The 21760-nt window shown below is 33.8% G+C and overlaps 1 protein-coding gene across 2 annotated transcripts; it reads left to right on the top strand.

The window, feature by feature from the left end:
- Positions 1-1243: 1243 nt before the first annotated feature.
- oscp1b (organic solute carrier partner 1b) lies at positions 1244-20149 on the top strand. 2 transcript variants are annotated; one of them, XR_012392262.1, is made up of 11 exons: positions 1244-1494; positions 7517-7671; positions 10577-10744; positions 10860-10940; positions 13485-13588; positions 14169-14297; positions 14485-14554; positions 14729-14868; positions 17115-17178; positions 18969-19757; positions 19907-20149. XR_012392262.1 is itself a non-coding variant. In XM_002667731.7 (10 exons), the coding sequence occupies exons 1-10, from the start codon at positions 1383-1385 to the stop codon at positions 19086-19088; spliced, it is 1143 nt and encodes a 380-aa protein (XP_002667777.1). In that variant the 5' UTR covers positions 1244-1382; the 3' UTR covers positions 19089-20149. The 2 variants fall into 2 exon arrangements, 1 of the variants encoding a protein (XP_002667777.1); XM_002667731.7 differs by having other exon boundaries at positions 18969-20149.
- Positions 20150-21760: the final 1611 nt, after the last annotated feature.

The raw sequence follows: 21760 nt of genomic DNA, 5'->3' as shown, positions 1-21760 counted from the left end.
CAATAACTTTTTTATTTATTTTTTTATTTAACCTTCAGCATTTTCGACAAGTTTACATACACTCTAAAAAAAGGAACATAACTATTTTTTTTAAATGTCTGATGGTAAATCATGCTAAACGTTTACTATTTTAGGTCCTTTAGGATTACCTTAATGATTTAAATTTGCTAAATGCCAGAATAATGAGAGATTTTTTTTGTTGAGAAATTTTTATTAATTTCTAGAGTCAAAAGTTTACATACATTTCCTTGGTATTTTTATTTTTTTTTAGTTTGAAGGAATTTTGGCTCATTCCTCTTGACAGAATTGGTGTAACTAAGTCAGATTTGTTTTGCTCGCACAAGCTTTTTCAACTCCGCCCACAAATTTTCCATAGGATTCCATAGGATATGATTTCCATCATATCACAGGACATGTCTCCAAAAATGACTCTTTTCCCCAGTGTAATTTAGCAAATTGTAATCTGGCTTTTGTTTAGTTGATTCTGGTTTGTTGATTTTTCCATGTTGGCAAAAAGGAAGCAGTGTGTTTGAAGTTTTCCTTAAATACTATTCTACAGTTGTGCCTCCAATTATTGTCAATTAGCCAATCAGAAACTTCAAAAACCTTGACATCATCATCATCTGAGCTTTTTCAGTGGCATAATAATCTTATTGTATGTAAACTTGACTTTCAAGAAGTTATAACAATTTCTCAAAAAGTATCTCTCATTATTCTGCTATTAAGCACAACAGAAACAAATTTGATAATCCTAATTTACCTAAAAGATAAAAGGTTTAGTCACATAAACATCTGACTATGTTTAAATGGTTATGTGCCTTTTTATAGTGTACGTAAACTTCTGGTTTCAACTGTATATAACATTATATCCAAGCAACATATAATCAACAAAATAGTAAAAAAAAATAATAATAACATAAATAATACAAAAGAAAATACATTACATTCAGGGGGGACCAGCAACAATAGCTAAGTCTTTTGGGCTAACAAGTATGCCATGTTTATCTAAAAATGTAGAGTAATTACAAAGTATGCCATTAACATTGAAAAGCTGAGACCCAAAAATGATATAATTTTTAAACCAGTTATTGAAGAGAAGAGATTTGTTTTGATATGACACGTTCTTATTATTCCACATTAAAAATGAATGAAGTGACTTTTGCTTATTTCTGCTTTTTATGGCGCGACGTCTTGCGTCATCACCTCGCAGCAGTACGAGCGTCTCTAATTGGCTGTTGTTGGCGGTGACCTGGCAACCGAGAGAGGGCTTACAGACGCTTATTTATACTGCAAGATCTTCCCGAGAACGGAGGACGCGTCTTTTATTGACATTTTGAGACATTTTCTCGACACTAGCTGCTCTTCATCCGTCTCCAGAGAGGATGTCGACGCGAACGCTGCCGCTGCTCTTCATTAATCTGGGTGGAGAAATGCTGTACATCTTGGACCAGCGACTGCGGGCTCAGAATATCCCAGCAGATAAAGCGAAGAAAGGTAGATGGCAGCTATAATTGCCTGCAAGCCTATTCTAGAGACTCGGGCTGTGATATAATCGTTATAGTTATTGTAGTAAAGAAGCTGTCGGATGTTCTGCTAATGCTCATAATTAGCCAGTTAGCCTGCTTGTTTCAATGCAGTCCTGCGGTGGCCCAGATCAGTTACCGTTGCAGATCCCACCAGATCAGTTACGATGCAAAAGTCATTTATTCAGTTGTTTATTTAGTGACGTAAAGCATAACTTGTAAATGGTAACAAACAGAGGCTCCCTTAAATGTGAATGTCATGGCATTACAAAGGAAGCAAATATTAACGTAGCACACTACAATTTCTAATAAGACATTTAGCAAAAAACAACTTGTTGATTTAATAAATCGAGGTAACTTTTACATCAATGTATTTCTAAAAAAAATGGGTAAATATTTGCCAGAACAAATGTAAATCTGCACACTAATATATATATTTTTTCAGATAATTATAAAGTGAAAATAATAATAAATTTCAAATCATTTTAATTTATCATGGATTATATTTTTAAACATTTATTGTTGTATTTTTTATTGATGTAAATCATAACTTGTAAATGGAAACAAACAGGCTCTTCAAAATGTGAATGACATGGCTTTAGAAAAGGATGCAATTCTAAATTCAGCACACCACATTTTCTAACAACACATTTAGCAAAAACCAACTTGTTGATTTAATAAACTGAGTTACAGTTGAGTCAGAATTATTAGCCCCCTTTTCCCCCTAATTTCTGTATAACGAAGAGATTTTTTTCAACACATTTCTAAACATAATAGTTTTAAAAACTCATTTATAATAACTGATTTATCTTTGCCATGATGACAGTAAATAATATTTGACTAGATATTTTTCAAGACACTTCTATACAGCTCAAAGTGACATTTAAAGGCTTAACTAGGTTAATTAGGTTAACTAGGCAGGTTAGGGTAATTAGGCAAGTTATTGTAAAACGATGGTTTGTTCTGTTGACTATTGGAAAAAAATGTTTAAAGCGGCTAATAATTTTGTCCCCAAAATGGTGTTTAAAAAATGAAAAACTGCTTTTATTCTAGCCTAAATTAAACAAATAAGACTTTCTCCAGAAGAAAAAAATATTATCAGACATAATGTGAAAATGTCCTTGCTTTGTTAAACATAATTTGGGAAATATCTAAAAAAGAAAAAAAACAAAAAAGAAAAATCAAAGGGGGGTTAGTAATTCTGACTTCAACTGTACATCAATGTATTGCTAGGCAAAATGGGCAAATATTTGCCAGAACAAATGCAAATCTGCACAATAATGTATTTTCTTGAGATAATTATGAAGTAAATATAATAATAAATATCAAATAATTTTAATTTATCATGGATTATATCCTTAAACATTTATTGTTGTATTTTTTATTGATGTAAATCATAACTTGTAAATGGAAACAAACAGAGGCTCTTCAAAATGTGAATGTCATGGCTTTAGAAAAGGAAGCAATTATTAATTCTGCACACCACATTTTCTAACAACACATTTAGCCAAAACCAACTTGTTGATTTATTAAACAGTGGTACATCAATGTATTCCAAAGAAAAATGGTTAAATATCTAACTAAATCTGCACAAAATATTTTTGTTCAGATAGTTATAAAGTAAAAGTCATTTAATTGATCAATTTTATCATGATTATATGCTTAAACATTTAACAGATTAGATACACACTTGAAGTGTCTAATCCATGTTGAATAAAACTATTTAAGTAGACAGCAATAAACTAGCGGTCATACCTTAAAGTGGTAGAACTGTGTGAGATTGACAAAAATATATCTTGAAGGTTTTGATTATTTGATTATTATTCATTCATTTAAGGGGTCGCCACAGTGGAATGAACCGCCAACTTATCCAGCACATGTTTTACGCAGCGGATGCCCTTCCAGCTGCAACCCTTCTTTGGAAAACATCCATACACTATCATTCAAACACACTACGGACAATTTTAGCCTACCCAATTCACCTGTACCTCATGTGTTTGGACTGTTGCGGAAACCGGAGCACCCAGAGAAAACCCACACGAGCACGGGGAGAACATGCAAACTCCACACAGAAACGCCAACTGACCCAGCTGAGGCTCAAACCAGCAACCTTCTAGCTGTGAGGTGACAGCACTACCTACTGAGGCCACTGCATCGCCTATTTGTTTATTATTATAGGAAAAATTATAATTCATGTTGTGCTGAGTTCAATTTTTACTATGATGGAAAAAGCGACATTGAAATTTGCAGTAGGCATAGCCTTCCATTGAATGGTTCATTTAAATGATTTATTTAATTATTTAGGCATTTACTGTGACAGTAGCTTTTGTCTCTCAATAATTCAGCCCAAATAAATCAATAAGTTGTTTGAATAAGTGATTCAGTGAAATGCTATTCGATATCAATCAAAGCTATCAATGAAAGGTTACAAACTGCCATGAATGAATGAATCGTTCACTTGAATAGTTAAAATTTTTATTTAGGTCACACTTTATTTTGATGGTCTGTTTCTTGAATTTAAGCTACATTGCATGTGCATGCCAACTAATTCTCATTAGATTATAACTAGACTGTTAGCTTGGGATTCGGTTTACTGTTAGTTGACATGTACTGTACTTGCAAAGTTTCTTCTAGTCAGTTATATGCCTGTTGAAGGAGCAGAATCAACAGATATTAAGCAAACAGTCTACTAATACTCAAAAGGACCCTCAAAATAAAGAGTTGCTTTGATTTGTTATTAGTTTATTAGATTCTTCCCTGTCTTTGTTTGAAACAATGTTCTTTGGGGAAAAAATAATGACAGTATTTTGCTCAAAAAGCTAAGTGTGATCCAAGTATCCTGTAATGATTTAATATAATTTTCACTATATAAGTTGAATAGCTCTATTTGGAAAGATTTTCGGCGAAGCAGTGGCGCAGTAGGTAGTGCTGTCACCTCACAGCAAGAAGGTCCCGGGGTCGCTGGTACGATCCTTGGCTCAGATGGCGTTTCTGTGTGGAGTTTGCATGTTCTCCCTGCGTTCGCATGGGTTTCCTATGGGTGCTCCGGTTTCACCCAAAGTCCAAAGACATGTGGTACAGGTGAATTGGGTAGGCTAAATTTTCCATAGTGTGTGTGTGTGTGTGTGTGTGAATGTGTTTGTGAGGGTTTCCCAGAGATGGGTTGCGGCTGGAAGGGCATCCGCTGCGTAAAAATGTGCTGGATAAGTTTTCGGTTCATTCTGCTGTGGCGACCCCAGATTAATAAAGGGACTAAGCCGACAAGAAAATGAATGAATGAATGGAAACTTTCATATTTCAGAATTGGGGTGATTGTATAAAGGAATGCACTGCATCTGCATATAATAAAGTAAATCCATCACTAGTAGTGATACATACAACACAACTAAGAGCCATTAAAAAAAAACAGTGCTTCATGTTTTTGGGGAGTCCAATATTTTTCATTTACATTTATTGATTAATCAAACATAAAATAGCAATGCATGCAAGTCGTAACTGTTAACTGTCCTCAACTGTAAAACATCCTGGGTTCCAGGATTCCTTCACAAATTGATTAAGTTAACTTAATCGTTTTTACAAATTTAAGTGGATTGAACATAAAACTGTTATTTTGTCCCAAAAAACTCAAGAATTTTAAACATTTTAAAAAAATAATTAGCTGGAACAAGCTGCAAAAGCTCATCATATTTGAGTGGAAACGGTTCAATTCCAAGGGAAAGCAAAAACTAATATGTCCCTTCAATGCAATGTAAGTCAATTTGGATAAAAGCATCAACCAAATGCATAAATGTAAATGTACTGTTTAAATGCAATTTTATATATTTTGTTAAAGCTAAAGAGGTTATCATTTCATTCCCTTTGAGGCCTTTAAAAACTCTTGGAATGTTTTCAAAGTAACAGGCTTTAAATGCACATGCAAATCATGAAGTTTTAGTATATTAGGGTTCCGACTCTTCTTTAAAAAAGGTCTTGAATGTACTTGAATTTTAATTTGATATGAAATTTGTTCGGCGACGCAGTGGCACAGTAGGTAGTGCTGTCGCCTCACAGCAAGAAGGTCGCTGGGTCGCTGGTTCGAACCTCGGCTCAGTTGGCGTTTCTGTGTGGAGTTTGCATGTCCTCCCTGCATTCGTGTGGGTTTCCTCCGGGTGCTCCGGTTTCCCCCACATTCAAAAGACATGCGGTACAGGTGAATTGGGGGGGGGGGGCTAAAATTGCCGTGGTGTGTGTGTGTGTGTGTTTGTGTGTGGATGTTTCCCAGAGATGGGTTGCGGCTAAATGGGCATCCGCTGCGTAAAAACTTGCTGGATAAAGTGGCGGTTAATTCCGTGGTGGCGACCCAGGATTAATAAAGGGACTAAGCCGACAAGAAAATGAATGAATGAATGAAATTTGTTCATGGTCTTATTTCAACAATGTTGTCAAAAACAGAACATAACATGAGAAATTCTATATAAAAAAAACTATAACAAATAACGCATATTTTATTTATTTATTTTTTTCAGAAACTACATTTAACAATTACCAGTATTGAATTCAACAATTTGTATTAAAGTTCTTTGAACATGAAACAGTTTAACTTTTGAAAAAAGACAGTTTCAAAACATCACAATTACTCTAAATTGATATTTTAATGCATCAAAGTATATATATATATATATATATATATATATATATATATATATATATATATATATATATATATATATATATATATATATATATATTCAATATTAAGTGAGAGTGAAATGTTAAGTACAGTAAGGACATGGCACACTATGTGCTGCAGATGTGAATTACAAAGGTACTTGATTTGAAATTAATGGTGCTTTAAAAGGTCATTGAAAGTCCTTGAATCTGCTGTGGGAAGAGTGGGAACCCACTCTGCTTAAACTTTTATAAACTTTTATCTTTTTTTTTATTTTTTTGCAAGTAATCCACAAACCACATGCATTCTGAGCTTTGGTACTGATCCCAATTTGGCATATCTTGCAATGCGACTGTTGCTAATGCTGTAATCATATAATGTGCAGACCTTGTCAAAACAAGATGTGTTATGCCCATTTATTTTCAGGACCATTATAGATTAATATCTAAAAATCACAAATAAGCTTTAACTACTTTTCTCTTTATGAAAACTTCCTCAGTCTGTGCATCATTTGCAGGCAACACTGTAACTTGATTTTGTTTGCTCAGTGGCATGCCATTATCATGGTTTCCTGTCTAATATACGCTGCTGTATCAGGGTTTCCTGTCTTTTTCACATAATGAAATGCTTAATGTTACACTGACTCTGGTATCAAATGCAACATAGGTATAAAAAAAACAAAACGACAAAAAAAAAAAAACATTGTAAATAAGCTGCTTCCTGCTTGCAGGTGTGTGTGTGTGTTTGTGTGTGTGTTTGTGTGTGTCATAGACATCTGATGCCATACCTACTATGTAGTTACTTCCACTAAGGAACATATTCAATATATATATTTTCTCATTTGCAATCTTTGTAGCCACTGTAGCAGATTGGCTAGAGGAGGACAGAAAAAGAGGTATTGCTAACATTCTGCTCGCTTCGACTGCTGGCCGTAGAGAAAAGTAGTGTGCGTGTACACATGCCAGCTCTCATAGACACTTGCTGCATAGAGGGAGATGGGGTTTATGTGCTATTTTAATTGCAATTTCATATTTTGAATGATGATATGACGATTCAGGAAGCTTAGACAGCTGTTTTTAGCATACTGAGATATGATAGAAATTTCGGGATGGGTTTTTAGCATTTGTGTACTCCTCAGTCAGCATGTCTGTTGACTGTTTACAGATTCTTCTCTGTGAAAACATCTGCGCATACAATAAAGCTTGATTTATTTATTTATTGCCACAAGAGCTTTCTGCAGCACAGACTGCATTCTGCTTGCTTACTTTTTTGTTGAGTTTTTTTTCACAGATTTGTTTTTCACTGCAGCGCTTTGCTCTTGTGTGTGTGTGTTTTTTTGTGCTAGTTATGAATGATATTATTACCACCATGTTCAATAAGAAGTTTCTGGAGGAGTTGTTCAAGCCACAAGAACTGTACTCCAAGAAAGCCTTGCGGACTGTGTTTGACCGACTGGCTCACGCCTCCATCATGAGACTCAACCAAGCCAGTATGGACAAGGTGAAGTTTAATATCATTTTTCTTGGATTATGAAAAAAGGTTTGTAAGACTGTCGAGACACTTTTATAATCATGACATGACACATTATGAATATGATGGAGATTGTCTGCATGCAGGGTGTTTTAATTGCAAAATTTGTTATGAGTACTTGACATAAACAAATACATCACAAGTTGACACTACAAAGACAACATAACTTCTCATAAACATGGTTATCATGAGATCATTATAAATGACATGAATATTTTATGATCTTTTTTTAGTAGAGCAAAATAAATTTGACATTTAAAATTTCTCATTAATTGTCAATAGTCTGTCAAGTTATTTTATAACAGCATCATTAACATTTAATGACATTTTTTGTGGTTGAAATATTTTTATTATTAGAAATTTTAGCAGACATTCGATTGTAAATATTCTTTTTTAAAATATAAACATAAAACTTACATTTTAACAATTAGACATTTAAAAAAAGTAGAAAAAAACAACAACTAACAGTCATAAAAATATATATAAAAAATAAATAAATAAACAATAATTTCCCCAACCAACCACCCAGCAGTGCTAGCCAATAGTAAAAGTAGATACTAAAGGCATAGTAAACTTATAAATCACAAGTTTATGGAAAGGAAATAAAAGGGGACCAAATTATTTTTAGGGTATACCTGATTTTTTTCCAGATGTAATGTACCTTTTAACTCTGTCAGCCATAATTGAAAAGTTGGAACTTCTTTTTTTCTTCCAAAACAAAAGGATAAGTTTTCTTGGCAGAGAACAACTCACATGAAACAAACTGTTTTTGTACCCGTCTCCGAAATTTTTCAGAAACTCAAAAATATAAATAATATTTGATCTGTTTCAATCGGAGTGTCTAATTTAATGACATTTTTAATGACAAATTCAATTGGTATCACTATAGTTAAGAAACAAAAAAATAATGATGCTTTTATAATATTCATTTTATTATATTCATGTTTATGACAGATTTATGACAGGTTTTGTTGTCTTGATAATGTCATTTACTATTCCATTCAATTCATCTTTATTTCTATAGCGCTTTTACTATGTAGATTGTGTCAAAGCAGCTTAACATAGAAGTTGTAGTCAATTGAAACTGTGTCAGTCCAGTTTTCAGAGTTCAGAGTGTTTAAGTTCAGTGTGGTTTAATTTTCTCTGCTGAAAGTCCAAACACTGAAGAGCAAATCCATTGATGCGCACATCCACAAGTCCCAAACCAAGCAAGCCAGTGGCAACAGTGTTGAGGAGCAAACTTCACCAATTGACAAAGGTGAAGGAAAAAAACCTTGAGAGAAACCAGGCTCAGTTAGCCACGACCATTTATCCTCTGGCCAAACGTCTTGTGCAGAGCTGCAGTCTAGGCACCGGAGGCTGAAGAATGCTGGATGTCCATCTTGGAGAAGCTGTACGTGTATGTCACCAGCAGGTGTACAGGCCTGCCCACGCCATCAAATTGACTTGTCTGTCATTGGAGTCTTTCAGGAATCTGTCTCATGCTCTCCACTCCTCTATGACCACTACAGCATCTGCTCAGGATACGGCCAGGTCCAGGATTATGGAGACCTCTAAAGGTCTTTGAGGTCCTCCATGGTTAGCATTAACTCCACACAAGTCTTGGATCACATCAATAACGCTGCACAAGGGTTGGGATGAGTATCCCCAGGTGGAAATGGAGAACAAAAAATAAATAAATTAGCAAAGCTGCTGTTCATTGTGTATTTAAACAAGATATATTAAATATCAATGCAAAAATAAAGGGCTACAAATGAAAAATTATTACATAAAATATGACAAAGACTGAATGTGTTTTATGTCAAGCGGTCAATAAAGACATCTCAAACAATGTCATCTTTGCATTTGAAGTGATATAACTGAGCAAATGATACTTTATGACAGTTGTTGTAAGCATGCATAAAATCTCATTCATATTCATGTGCCATGTCATGAATGCTGTATAAAGGTTTCATGATAGTCTTATGAACACCCCTTCAAGTAAAGTGTTTTTTTCTCTCACTTTTTCCCTTACATATCTCTCTGTGCTCAGTTCTTATGAATCATTTCTTTTTTTTTTTGTCTGGTTCACCAAATTCACCAATTCACCAAATTTATATTTCTATTTTATTTAGATCTTTAACTGGAAACTCTTTAAGTCTACTTACATTTTAGGCTTGATATTGTTGAATGGCTCCCTCTAGTGTGTGAAATGTAAAAATATTAAATATGTAATGTTTTCATGTAATAAGGAAAATGGGCTCTATGTACAGCTAGTGTTTATCAGACAGCGATGAACTTCCAGTGAGAGCTTTATGTGACTATTTTCAATTTCATGATTTTTTTTTTACAACATCGATGTTGTAAAGTAATTAAAATACATTCAGTTAAATAGCGTCCATTTGGTTGTTAAAGCGTAAAAAGAGACGAAAGACTATTTAAACACAGGCGCTGTCATTAACCGCAGACTAGTGCAGAAATTCCATCAAAACCACTGGAGTAAAATGAATTTCCATATTTTAAAGAAATGGCGGGGGATAATAGAATTAAATACAGTGGCTCTCACTTTATATAGCATCTCAGCCAGGCAGTAAAGATCGCAGTGTTTTTTTAAGAAATCAGATCTTGCACATGCCGATTTTGTATGGGATGAGTATATGAGTTGAGTTCATTTTGTTGAACACAAAAGGAGGATGTTTTGAAGAATGTTAGAAACCGGTAGCCATTGATTTCCATTGTGACTTTGGAATTCAAAAGTTTCCAACATTCTTCAGACAATCTTCATTTGTGTTCAGCAGAAGAAAGAAACACTAAGTTTTAAGAGTTAAATGGTGAGTGAGTTCTTACTTTTGGGTTAACTGTCCCTTTTACTGTCCTTGTTTTTGTCCATTTGTAGCTCTATGATTTGATGACAATGGCGTTCAAGTATCAAGTCCTGCTATGTCCTCGTCCTAAAGACATTCTCCTTGTGTCCTTCAACCACATGGATGCTATCAGGGACTTTGTAAAAGATACTCCCAGCATCCTCAGCCAAGTGGACGAAACAAACAAACAACTCATAGAGGTACAGTAGGGTCTCTTCAATATCTATGTAAATGCACGGCTGTTCTGAATGATACATTTTAGGGTTATTTTTGTTTGTTTAATGTATATTTAAAAATCTTATTCTTAACTCTTAGATATATACCTCTTTATCCGGTGGAGAGTTTCAACTAATTAGACAAACACTGCTCATCTTCTTTCAAGATATGCATATAAGAGTAAGTATTTTCTTGCTTTGATGTAGTGTCTGTTGTACATAAAATTACAAGTTATTTTATACAGTCAAGCCCAAAGTTATTCATAACCCTGACATATTCTGACTTAAAGTTTTTGTTCAAATGTAAATAAAAGCTGAGAAATATGGTTTTTCACAATGATGCCTCTTATTATCTTTTGGGAGAAGCCTGTGTCATTTCTGGTCCAAAAATAAAACTAGCTGGTTGAATAAAGGTTATTTAAGTCAGAATTTGCCTTGGATATGAATAATTTCTGGCTTAACTGCATATAGAAAGCATATTAAAGGCAAGTAAAATCTAAAATTTTGTGTGAGTGTTCTGTCATCATTCAGTTTAGCAGATCCATCTATGGTAAATTGAAACAATAGTCTTACTCTGATCTGTACTTATTAAAAATACATAAAACAACAAGGGATTTTTGATTTTGTATCATATTTTAAATGGTTGAAAACTTTTCTTAAAAGTTTGAAAAACCTAGGTTAATGTCAAAGTATAAATATTTAAAATGACAATTAATAATTTTTTTCTTCAAATGATTTCTGTTCTAAATGTGAATTTTTATTGTATTAAATTTTTTATTGCTGTGTCTTCTGTATATCCATTGTTGGATGTATATGATTCTGAAGGTATGATAACCTCGGATAAAAAATATTGTGGTTTCAGTATCTGTGTTGTGATTACTGCTCTAAAATATGTTCTTTTAAAATGTCTGGGTAAAAAAAAGAAAGCTTGTTTTCACTTTGAACACAATTTATTTTATTTTGAAAAACATTTATAATATTTTGGAACAGTAGAAGTGTCAGGCTAAATAATGCAAATAAATAAACACTGATTAATAAAACACTGATTTCTTTACAGATGTCTTTTCTGCTGGAGATGCTGTTGTCCAAAAAAAAAAAAAATATATATATATATATATATCTTGCATATACCGTAGAAACAGTATAACAAAACATATTGGAGGTTTTAAAGCCTTGACTTTTCCAAGCCTAAAATTAGGCTTTATACCTTGAAATTAGTAATCATCCCATGTCTTTTACTGTAATTAAATTACTTATCCTCTAAAAAAAGTTTAGAGAAAGAAATTACTGTTCATTTTTAAGTCATTTAATTACAGTTACTTATAATGCCTTAAATGTTGCAAATAAAAACAACAGTTCTTTATAAATCAATTCAGAGAAGCAGAGTAATTGTATCTTGCTAGGCAAATATATTTTGCAGAATAATTATTTTATTAAGATGATCGCTCTTGCTTAAAGTAATGAAAATTTACAATGTTTATAAAAATGTTTGCACTTAAAGTAATCAAAATTTACAATGTTTGTTTTGCTAGCCTAAATAAACAATTAATTTAGTAAGCTTTCTACTGAAAAAACATTTTTGATTATCTTTAGGCAAGGCAAGTTTATTTATATAGCACATTTCATACACAGTCGCAATTCAAAGTGCTTTAAATAAACAGGAATAAAAGAGATAAGCATAAGAAAATAAAAACAAATGATAAAAACAGATTAAAAATGTATTAAAACAGGTTATAAAAGAGTCTTAATTTGAATGTGCCTAATGTTGGAGCACATCTGATCAATTCTGGAAACTGATTCCAGCAGCAGGGGGGGCGTAATAGCTTAATGCGGATTCACCCTGCTTTGACTAAACCCTTGGAATTTCTAGTTTATATAATCTTAAAGATCTGAGTGATCTGTTAGGTTTGTATTCAGTATTCTTTCTGATTTTCTGGTTCTGGTCAGAATCCTGGCCGAAACATTCTGGATGAGCTGCAACTGTCTGACTGTCTCTTTGGAAAGGCTAGTGAGGGGTACATTACAGTAATCCAACCTGCTGCTGATAAAAGCATGAACAAGTTTCTCTAAGTCCTCACTAGAAACAAAGCATCTTATTCTTGCAATGTTTTTGAGATTATAGTATGCTGCTTTACTTGGCATGACTACTGAAACTCCTATCTTTTGACAAAATCTAACCATTTGCTTCTGCTTTGGAATGGTAGTCCTTCTCTGATGATGTCATTTTGATGGCTTGGGTGAAATGTGCTTAGCCACGCCCCTCAAACCAAAAATTAAACTCCACCCCTACTCAATATCTGTTTCATTTGGAACACATCATTGTTCTTCCAACATCTAGTTCACATGGGCTTTAAGAAACATTGAATTGCATCAGAAATTCGTTCAATTTATGGTATAAATTCAGAAAAGCAAAGTAACTGTATTCATTTTTTTACTCAGATATTTTGCAGAATATTTCTACTCTTCAACTAAAGAATGGCTCTGATTTTATTTTCATTAGATTAATTATTATTACATGACATTATTATGTAACATAATGTTACCGATTTATTTGTCAGACGATTACAAATACACGAGAAATTATGAATTAAGAAAAAAGTTAGTCAATGAAAATATATGGAATTTCTGAATATGGTTTCATTGCTCTGATCATGCAGAAAATATTTTATGTGCATTAAACAAAATATATTGAAGCATAATAATAATAATAACAACCTGTTTTTAGGTATCAATTTTCTTGAAAGACAAAGTGCAGAACTCCAATGGACGATTCGTTCTCCCCACGTCAGGCCCTGTTCCTTTTGGCACACAAACCCCAGGACTCATAAGGTCAGTTGGATAAGATTCTGCAAATGTTACTAGACATTACATACTTGAGGGAGAGAAAAAAATACTAAACCAAAGCATTTATAAGGCTGATAGGGCCAGAATCAGAACAGTTCAGAGCTGGAGCGTTGTGTATGTTTGCTCTGAAGTCACTTCCCTTTCTTGATTTTGCGCTGACAGAGTCAGACTATGAGGGTTTATAGTTAATTGCATTAACAAGAGACTTGGGCGTATAAGAAAGCTTTTCTAAATATAGTCCGTGTTTAGGCTGTGACTTAAAGTAGTTATTCTAATAGCATTTAAGTTGGCAAAATGTTCATGACCAATTTATGTTTAAACTTCATGTTCAATATATAGCTGGGGACGTTTTCTTTTAAGATGAAGAAAATCATGTGAAAATATATTTTGAATAGTCATAATTTCAATCATACTTAAAACACATAATTTTTAGTAAATTAACTAAACTTTAGAAGTGCTTTTAGACCCCCAGAAAATGATTTTGAATGTACTGTGAGGGTTAACAAACAAATAGTAATGGATTTACAATAAGAATGTATTATTTCTGATTGTGTTTAATTCCCAGGATTTTTAGCTGTAGTGGTGAGGAAGTGAGAAGAACTCAGTTCAGAGATGGTGGCAATTACCACACTGCTCTTCGAGAGGGATCTTTTGAAATGTATGGGGATCGAGTCATCAAACTGGGCACAAACATGTGAGCATCTAACTATTCCTACTACTAGTGGAATGATATGCTTGTGGGTGTAATTGATCAGGTGTTAAGTTTTATCTGTAGCAAAGCGTCATCTCTAATTGATTTGTGAATAATTTAGCAGTAAACCCGAGACAGGTTGCATTTCACTGGAGCATCAGCTGAACGTTTGTCCTGTTTGTTGTTTCAGGTACAGTGTAAGTCGTCCTGTTGAGACACACATGTCTGGAACCTCCAAAAACTCTTCACAGCACACCAAGGTAAGTTCAGAATTGAGTTGGCATTTATAAATTGCATCCTTTTTTACATATACAAGTCTCTTTCAATATATATATATATATATATATATATATATAAATAAATTATTGTTTATTAAATATATCAGAAATGTATGTATAGCATGAGTATTTGACTTATTTCATGCTCTTTTGAAGGTAAACACAACTCCCAATCCTTTGGCAAAAGAAGAGTTGAATCTGCTTGCTAGACTTATGGGTGGGTTGGAGGTGCAGAAACCCCCCAGCACTGACTCTGGCTTTCGTGTCAACCTCTTCGCCACTGATGAGGAGGAAGAGTGAGTTTGAATTCTTTATGGATTGATAAAAAACTAGACTGTCATTAATAGATTCAAGGTTGGTCTCACTAAAACATAGGTGGTGTTTATCGCCCAAAATAAATATGAAGTGGTGTCATTAGTGTTATTTATGTCTGGGCATTTTACTAATCAGTCTTAATAATGATTTAGCTTAGAGTCTTATTATTGAACGTCTTATTTAACATTTTTAGAGGGAAAAAAAGCTTCCATTTGAGGTCAGTAAGATATGGAAATGGAAAATGAAGAGATTTATTATTGAAAAAGTTTTATTCAAAAAAAGTATGTTCTTTTGAACTTTCTATGAACTTCCAGGAAATGTTAACTATACCATCGTGTCGAAAAATAATTAGCCAGGATATTATGATAATATTTCGAGAAAATATTAGTAGAATTACTGACAGTGTATGGGGAAATTTACCTTTAAAAGTAAAGAATTAAATTCTACATATTAAAATGAATTACGTAGTTACTTTTAAGGAAAGCTATGGAGCGTTATGTTACTTTTGTGTTGTTTTTTCATCTGAGGTGGGCCTACATAAAAAAATAAAAAATAAATTTAAAAAAATATTTTTTTTGACACATACACTAACTGGCCACTTTATTAGGTACACCTTACTAGTAACAGGTTGGACCGCGTTTTGCTTTCAGAACTGCCTTAATCTATCATGGCATATATACAACAAGGTGCTGGAAATATTAAATATAAAACATGCGAATCTCCCGTTCCACCACATCCTCGAGATGCTCTATTGGATTAGGATCTAGTGACTGTGGAGCCCATTTGAGTTCAGTGAACTCATTGTCATGTTCAAGAAACCAGTCTGAGATGATTTGCGCTTTATGACGTGGCGTGTTATGGAAGTAGCCATCAGAAGATGTGTACACTGTGGTCATAAAGGGATGGTCAGCAACAGCACTCAGGTAGGCTTTGGCGTTGATGTGATACTCATTTGGTACTAATGGGCCCAAAGTGTTCCAAGGAAATATCCCTCACACCATTACACACATTAATGAGCAGTTGGACAGGTGTACCTAATAAAGTGGCCAGTGAGTGTATATGGCCCTTTTACACCAAAAGCGAAATGTTAAGTGAATAAACCTCAGGCTGAAGGAAATGTAAATTCATGTTGGTACAGTTGAGACAGAGCTCAATCAAATCTTTTTACATTACATACAAGAATAGGATGCATGAAAAAACTTTTCAGCAATGTATATTTAGTGTTTCTAAATTTCAGTTTTTATTCATTTTAAGGGAGACTGAATCTGTTTTTGTGTGAGTAATTATGTTCACATTAAAATTAGAACTACAGTTGGTATCGTTAGCAGATTGCACAAAAACATCTGCACTTGCTTCCAATTACTTTCTACACAGGTCAATCAGTCAGTCAATAAAGTAACTCGCATTACTTTTTAAAATAGTAACTTAGATAATTTTCTTGAAAATTAAAAAGTAAAGCAATAATGTACTAGTTACTTGAAAAAAGTAATCAGATTACACAACTTGTCATGCATTACCCCCAACAATACCTTACTAATCTTGTTCATATCGCCACACCTTCTCGAACACTCAGGTCCTTTTCTTCCATTTAACTCACTGTTCCCTCTGTCCTCCTTGTCACCATGGGGAGCAGATCCCTAAGCCATTCTGCTCCTCAGCTTTGGAATTCACTTCCTATGAATCTCCGTAATTTAGACTCTCTTTAACAATTTAAATCCAAACTCATAACACATCTGTTTAGAACGGCTTATTCTCTTTAACCCGACTGCATTTAAAAAAAATGTTTTGTATTCTATTAACTTTTATTGTGTTTTTATTTAAACTGATTGTTCTCGCTGTCCTGAACCGTGACCTTGAGTGTAAAGAAAAGCGCCTTTAAATAAAATGCATTTTTATTATTTTTATTATTAACACTAGCTACTGGAGTATCCACTGGATGCTGGATTTGTAATTTGGAATAATTAATAATTCAGTTACAGATACAATTTTTTTAGTAATAATAATTATGCTTCCAAAAAAACTTAAAATATTACTGTTGAATTGGAGACAAAAAACATAAAAAATCCTTTCTAACATCAAATTTTTTGAAGGGTATATTATTATTGTAAAATAGGACCCTGTCATTTTATGTATACAACAAAACTATATGCAGAAAATAAAGCTTGGCATATCATAAAATGGATCCAACACAATTTGCAAGAAATTTAACAATTCTGATTCTCCACAGGGAAGCTTTTATATCAAGACCGGATGAGCTTTCCTATGAAGTTATTAATATCCAGGCAACAAAGGTAAAGTTTACAGTTTGATGCTTTGTACAGTTTTGCTTGCTTTGTTTGATGCTTGCACAGTAATGCACTTTGGCTGTTTCAGCACAATGCCATTTGATCCTTGGCCTCAGAAAACATTGTAATACCTGATTAGCAGTGATCCACCCACACTGAGATACAGCTCTCAGCTTGTCTAATTGGTTCTTGACAGATTTGCTTTTTGGGCCAGATTTACTAAAAAGGGTGAATGAGCGTTGGAGCACAATCTCATAAAAGTGCAGATAGGATTTCTGCAGCTGATCTACTTGCATTAAGCTGCTGACATAAATTTGCTCTTTATATACTCAGCAGGTGACTTGTTTTTTTTAATACATTTTTTTAAATATATTTTTAAATACATTTGCAACAATTATAAAAAAATTCACATTGTCATTTTGAGGTATTGTGTGTAGAATTTTGTGGAAATAAATACATTAAATCCATTTTGTAATAAGGCTGTAACATAAAAAAGGTGTAAAAGAGCTATGAATACTCTCCGGGTGTACTGTATTTAAACTATACACATAACCTAAGACAGACTATACAAGTCATTTTAAATAGGACAAAACAATATTGTGAAAGAGATCTTTTGCAAAAGAGGTATTTTAAGGTTGAAGAAAATAAGTAGAGCAACGTGATTTGTGCTACATTCTCAGGTAAACATTGTTTTCCTTATTGAGTCCCTGTAATACGGAGTTCATATGTGTGCATATAGAGAGAAGAGTGTTTCCACAGGTGGTTTATTAGACCCACTCACCTGTCTGAAGCAAACTTCAGAAATGCACAGTTTTGTTTTGTTTAGTTTTTTCTAGAGATATGAAAACCTTAAAAACGTTTTTTTTTTTATCTTATGTATTATCATTATTAATATTGTTGTATTTACCTTGTGTATTTATTGCTGTTTATGACTTTTAATTGTTAGAATATTTTTATAATTATAGAAAAGTGGTGAACATGATCTTTTTTTTTTTTTTGCGAAGACAGAGCCAGAGAAGCTGAAATGGCAAAAAACTTAAAATTCTCTCTTTCTCTCTTTAGAGATATGAAAATATTGTTAAAAAGTGTCTTGTGCGCGTGTCCGTTAAAGTGTCAGAGTAGGGCTGCAGGATATTGGAAAAATCTGATATTACAATATTTTATTTTTCGGCAATAAATATTGCGATATCAATACAGTTACACAAGGTGATTTGAACTGTTTTTTTAGTACAAATATAAAGAAATTCGTAGATCAAGTAAATATATTGTTTCGTTTTCACCTTCAGAAGAAACGTCAAAGTGAATAGCATTTCCTTAATAGAGCAAAATTATCTGCCAATGTGGTTAGTAAAATTATCTTGTTTTTGCTTTGAAATGTAGATATTTGGACTAGAAACAAGCAGTGGTAAAGCAGGTCGCACACCAGAAGCGCCGCTATTTTAGAATTCTAAACATAAGTTTCTATCAGGATACACACACCGGCGCCGCAAGTCGGCGGCAGAAACTCATTCACAGGCCTTAAAAACACATGCGAATTATAAACCTTCACTTTATTGTGATTAAACTTAGCAGTGACTCTACAAACCACATGGCTTCTGGTCAACTACAATTCAGACTCAACATTGCAAATCATGCATTGTGATAACGATTTTGAAACGATATATTGTGCAGCCCTATTAGGCCTCGTTTCCACTTGAAATTACCATCAATGTCTAGAATTCAGCATCAGGATAACTTTAACCTGTTAGAGAGAAGAATGAGCGAGTAACAGCACACCTCTGATTGGCTGATTTCAGGACAAACAGACAAATGCTGAGCTGGCGAAGATCATGGGGGAGTTTGGAGAGACTGGAGAAGCTTCTCCTAGCTCCAGCAGCAAAGGTGATGATCTTCTGGCCATGATGGACGGACTGTGACTTCAACTCCATGTTCCCTTTAACTGAGCAGAGCCAGCGAGCGGTTAAGCAGGATAAAGTGCTACAACTTTTTTTCCCAGCAAAAGAGGCCTTTATCAGGTGACCACAATGACAACCGTAAATATTTAAAGCTCTGGCTAAGCTCAATCAGACATTCCTTCAGCTTTTCTCACCGAACGCAGGTATTGTAATTTAATATGAGTCTTGAGTGAGGCCATGTTTACTTTCCGCATTCGTTCTGTGAGAACCATAACAGTCCATATCACTGCGAACTTCACAGAGGCGTCTATGAGGCTTTGATGCTGCACACACTTCTGTGACATTTAGATCAGTGAACAGAATGAAACGCCTCTTCTGGACTGTCATAGTTGTCCAGGAGGCCGTTCTGTACACATGGAATTCATTGAAATTCGTTTTGATGTGACGTTTCGACTGGTGCGGGATGTTTATCCACACAACAAGCGCTGTTTGAGGAAACCGAAGTGCACTTGCTGTTTTATTTAGCACAGATCCCAAAACTGGTTTACAGGAAGCGCCAGGACAAATGATTTGTGTTTGTTTGTTTGTGTCTATTCAAAGGGAGTGCAACGGGTCAGGTATTCCTGTCAGGAAAATCAAATATAATGTTTTAGTGTGCAAACCGTGCATTAAGCTGAGTTTCTCAGCCATGTTTCTGGAGGACCACCAGCACTGCATGTTTTGGATGTCTCCTTTGTCCGTCACACCTATTACAGGTCTTTCTGCCACTGCTGAAGATCTTAATCAGGTGTGTTTGGTTTAAGAGACGTAGAAAATGTGCAGAGCTGGTGGTCCTCCAGGAATGTGGTTGAGAAACACTGATGTAAAGGAACTATGTGTATATATATATATATAAAAAAACATTTTCATTAAAAGAAAGCAATGCAAATGTATGGTGGATAAAACTGTTTCTATTTTTTCATAAGCATATTAGAGCTTATTTATTGACATAAATTCACCGACTGCTCATTTGTGTCTGTTTACGGTGTCATTATATCGAAATAGATTTGAATGTGAAATAAAATAGATCTTTTTGCTAATAATGAGTTGTCAATGTAACAAATTGTTTGTTTATTTTTATTTTTGCACGACATTCATTTATACCAGTGGTTCCCAGTAGAGGTCGCAAACAATTTCCACTCAAATAAATTTTTATCAAACTATTAGAAGTACCTTATTTTATCCATAACCCACCACAGAAGATAGTTCAAAGTTACATTAAAACAACAACATCCAAATAAAAATTCATCAGCTCAGATTTGGTTGACCAATCAGAGGAAAAAGGGTGTTTCAGCACTGTCTACATGCGCATAATAAATTTTAAAGTCAATTATCCATTTTCCTAACCTCAATCCAAAAACAAAAAGACTCAAAATCACTCTCTCTTTTTTTTCGTTTTTGTGAGCAAAAGAAAAACTGAAAAACGACTGTTTTATTATCATTTTTTTCCGTTTTTTGTTTGAAAACAGATAAGGAATGGATGGAAGATACTATGATTTATCCTTTTACAGTCTATGGATTTATCTCAGTGTTGATACAAAACTGTGACCATGAAGCAAAAAGCACAAAATCAAGAAGCTATAGCAGGGCTGGGCAAACTCGCTCCTGGAGTAGCTCCAACTCTGATCAAACACACCTGCTTATAGATTTCTAGTGATCCTGAAGACACGTATTAGCTTGTTTAGGGGTGTTTGATTAGTGTTGAAGCTAAACGGTGCAAGACACCGGCCCTCCAGGACCGAGTTTGCCCACCCCTGAGCTACAGCATCTTGGGGAACACTAGAGGGCGCAATAGAATAATGCAGCATTGTTGAAACGTTGAGAACAAAAAGTTCTCCACAGTTAACACAAATAAGATGTTTTTGAATAAAGTGTCACAAAAAAATTAGTTATGATTATACGCACATGCAACAGGTTTTGTGAAAAAAAAAAAAAATTACTTTAAAAAAAATTAAAAAAAAAAAAAAAAAACGTCCCAGAATTTAACAGTCAAAGAATAACTTTATAATAAGCTAATGTAAACGATTAAATAAGCTCCTGTTGTTTCATTTTCCCTTCAACTGTCCAAGTCTCTCTGGCACATGCTGTTTAAACACTTGATCTGTTATGATTTTTCCAGACGAGCAATACTGAAAACCTCTGTGTTCATTTGAATAGTCGTGGGAGCAGAATCTCTCACCCACACGGTCATGAATGAATCGCTGTCACATTTGTTCCTCTGTGGGAAAGAGCTGCTGATTTTCATTACCTGTGCTTTTTAAACTCCCACAGCACTAAATATTTTGACATGATGCTGCTGCAGGACACAACAGCATGATATTTATACAGATTAAATAAAAAACCAAGTAAGAACAATTAGCAAAATGTTAGTTTTTATTTAAATCATGACATATATATTTGCTAAAAAAATGTAATACTGCATATTTATTGACTAAATAAAAGATCAGATCTTTTAAAATGGAGATATAAAAGTAATTGACTCTTGAAAACAGTGTGGAAATAAAGTATGAATCATTTTGAGATGATGCAATATGTTTACATAGTATTATATAATATGTTATAAAACATACACACAAAAAAAAGTGCAATAAAAAGTGTGATTTTGCAGAATGCTATATTAAAAATCTCAAATTATCATGTTGTAAATATTGTTA

Source organism: Danio rerio, chromosome 16 (genome assembly GCF_049306965.1).
Source record: "Danio rerio strain Tuebingen ecotype United States chromosome 16, GRCz12tu, whole genome shotgun sequence".
Taxonomy (NCBI): domain Eukaryota; kingdom Metazoa; phylum Chordata; class Actinopteri; order Cypriniformes; family Danionidae; genus Danio; species Danio rerio.
The sequence above is the reverse complement of the archived record's forward strand: the minus strand, read 5'-3'. Positions and strand labels throughout refer to the sequence as shown.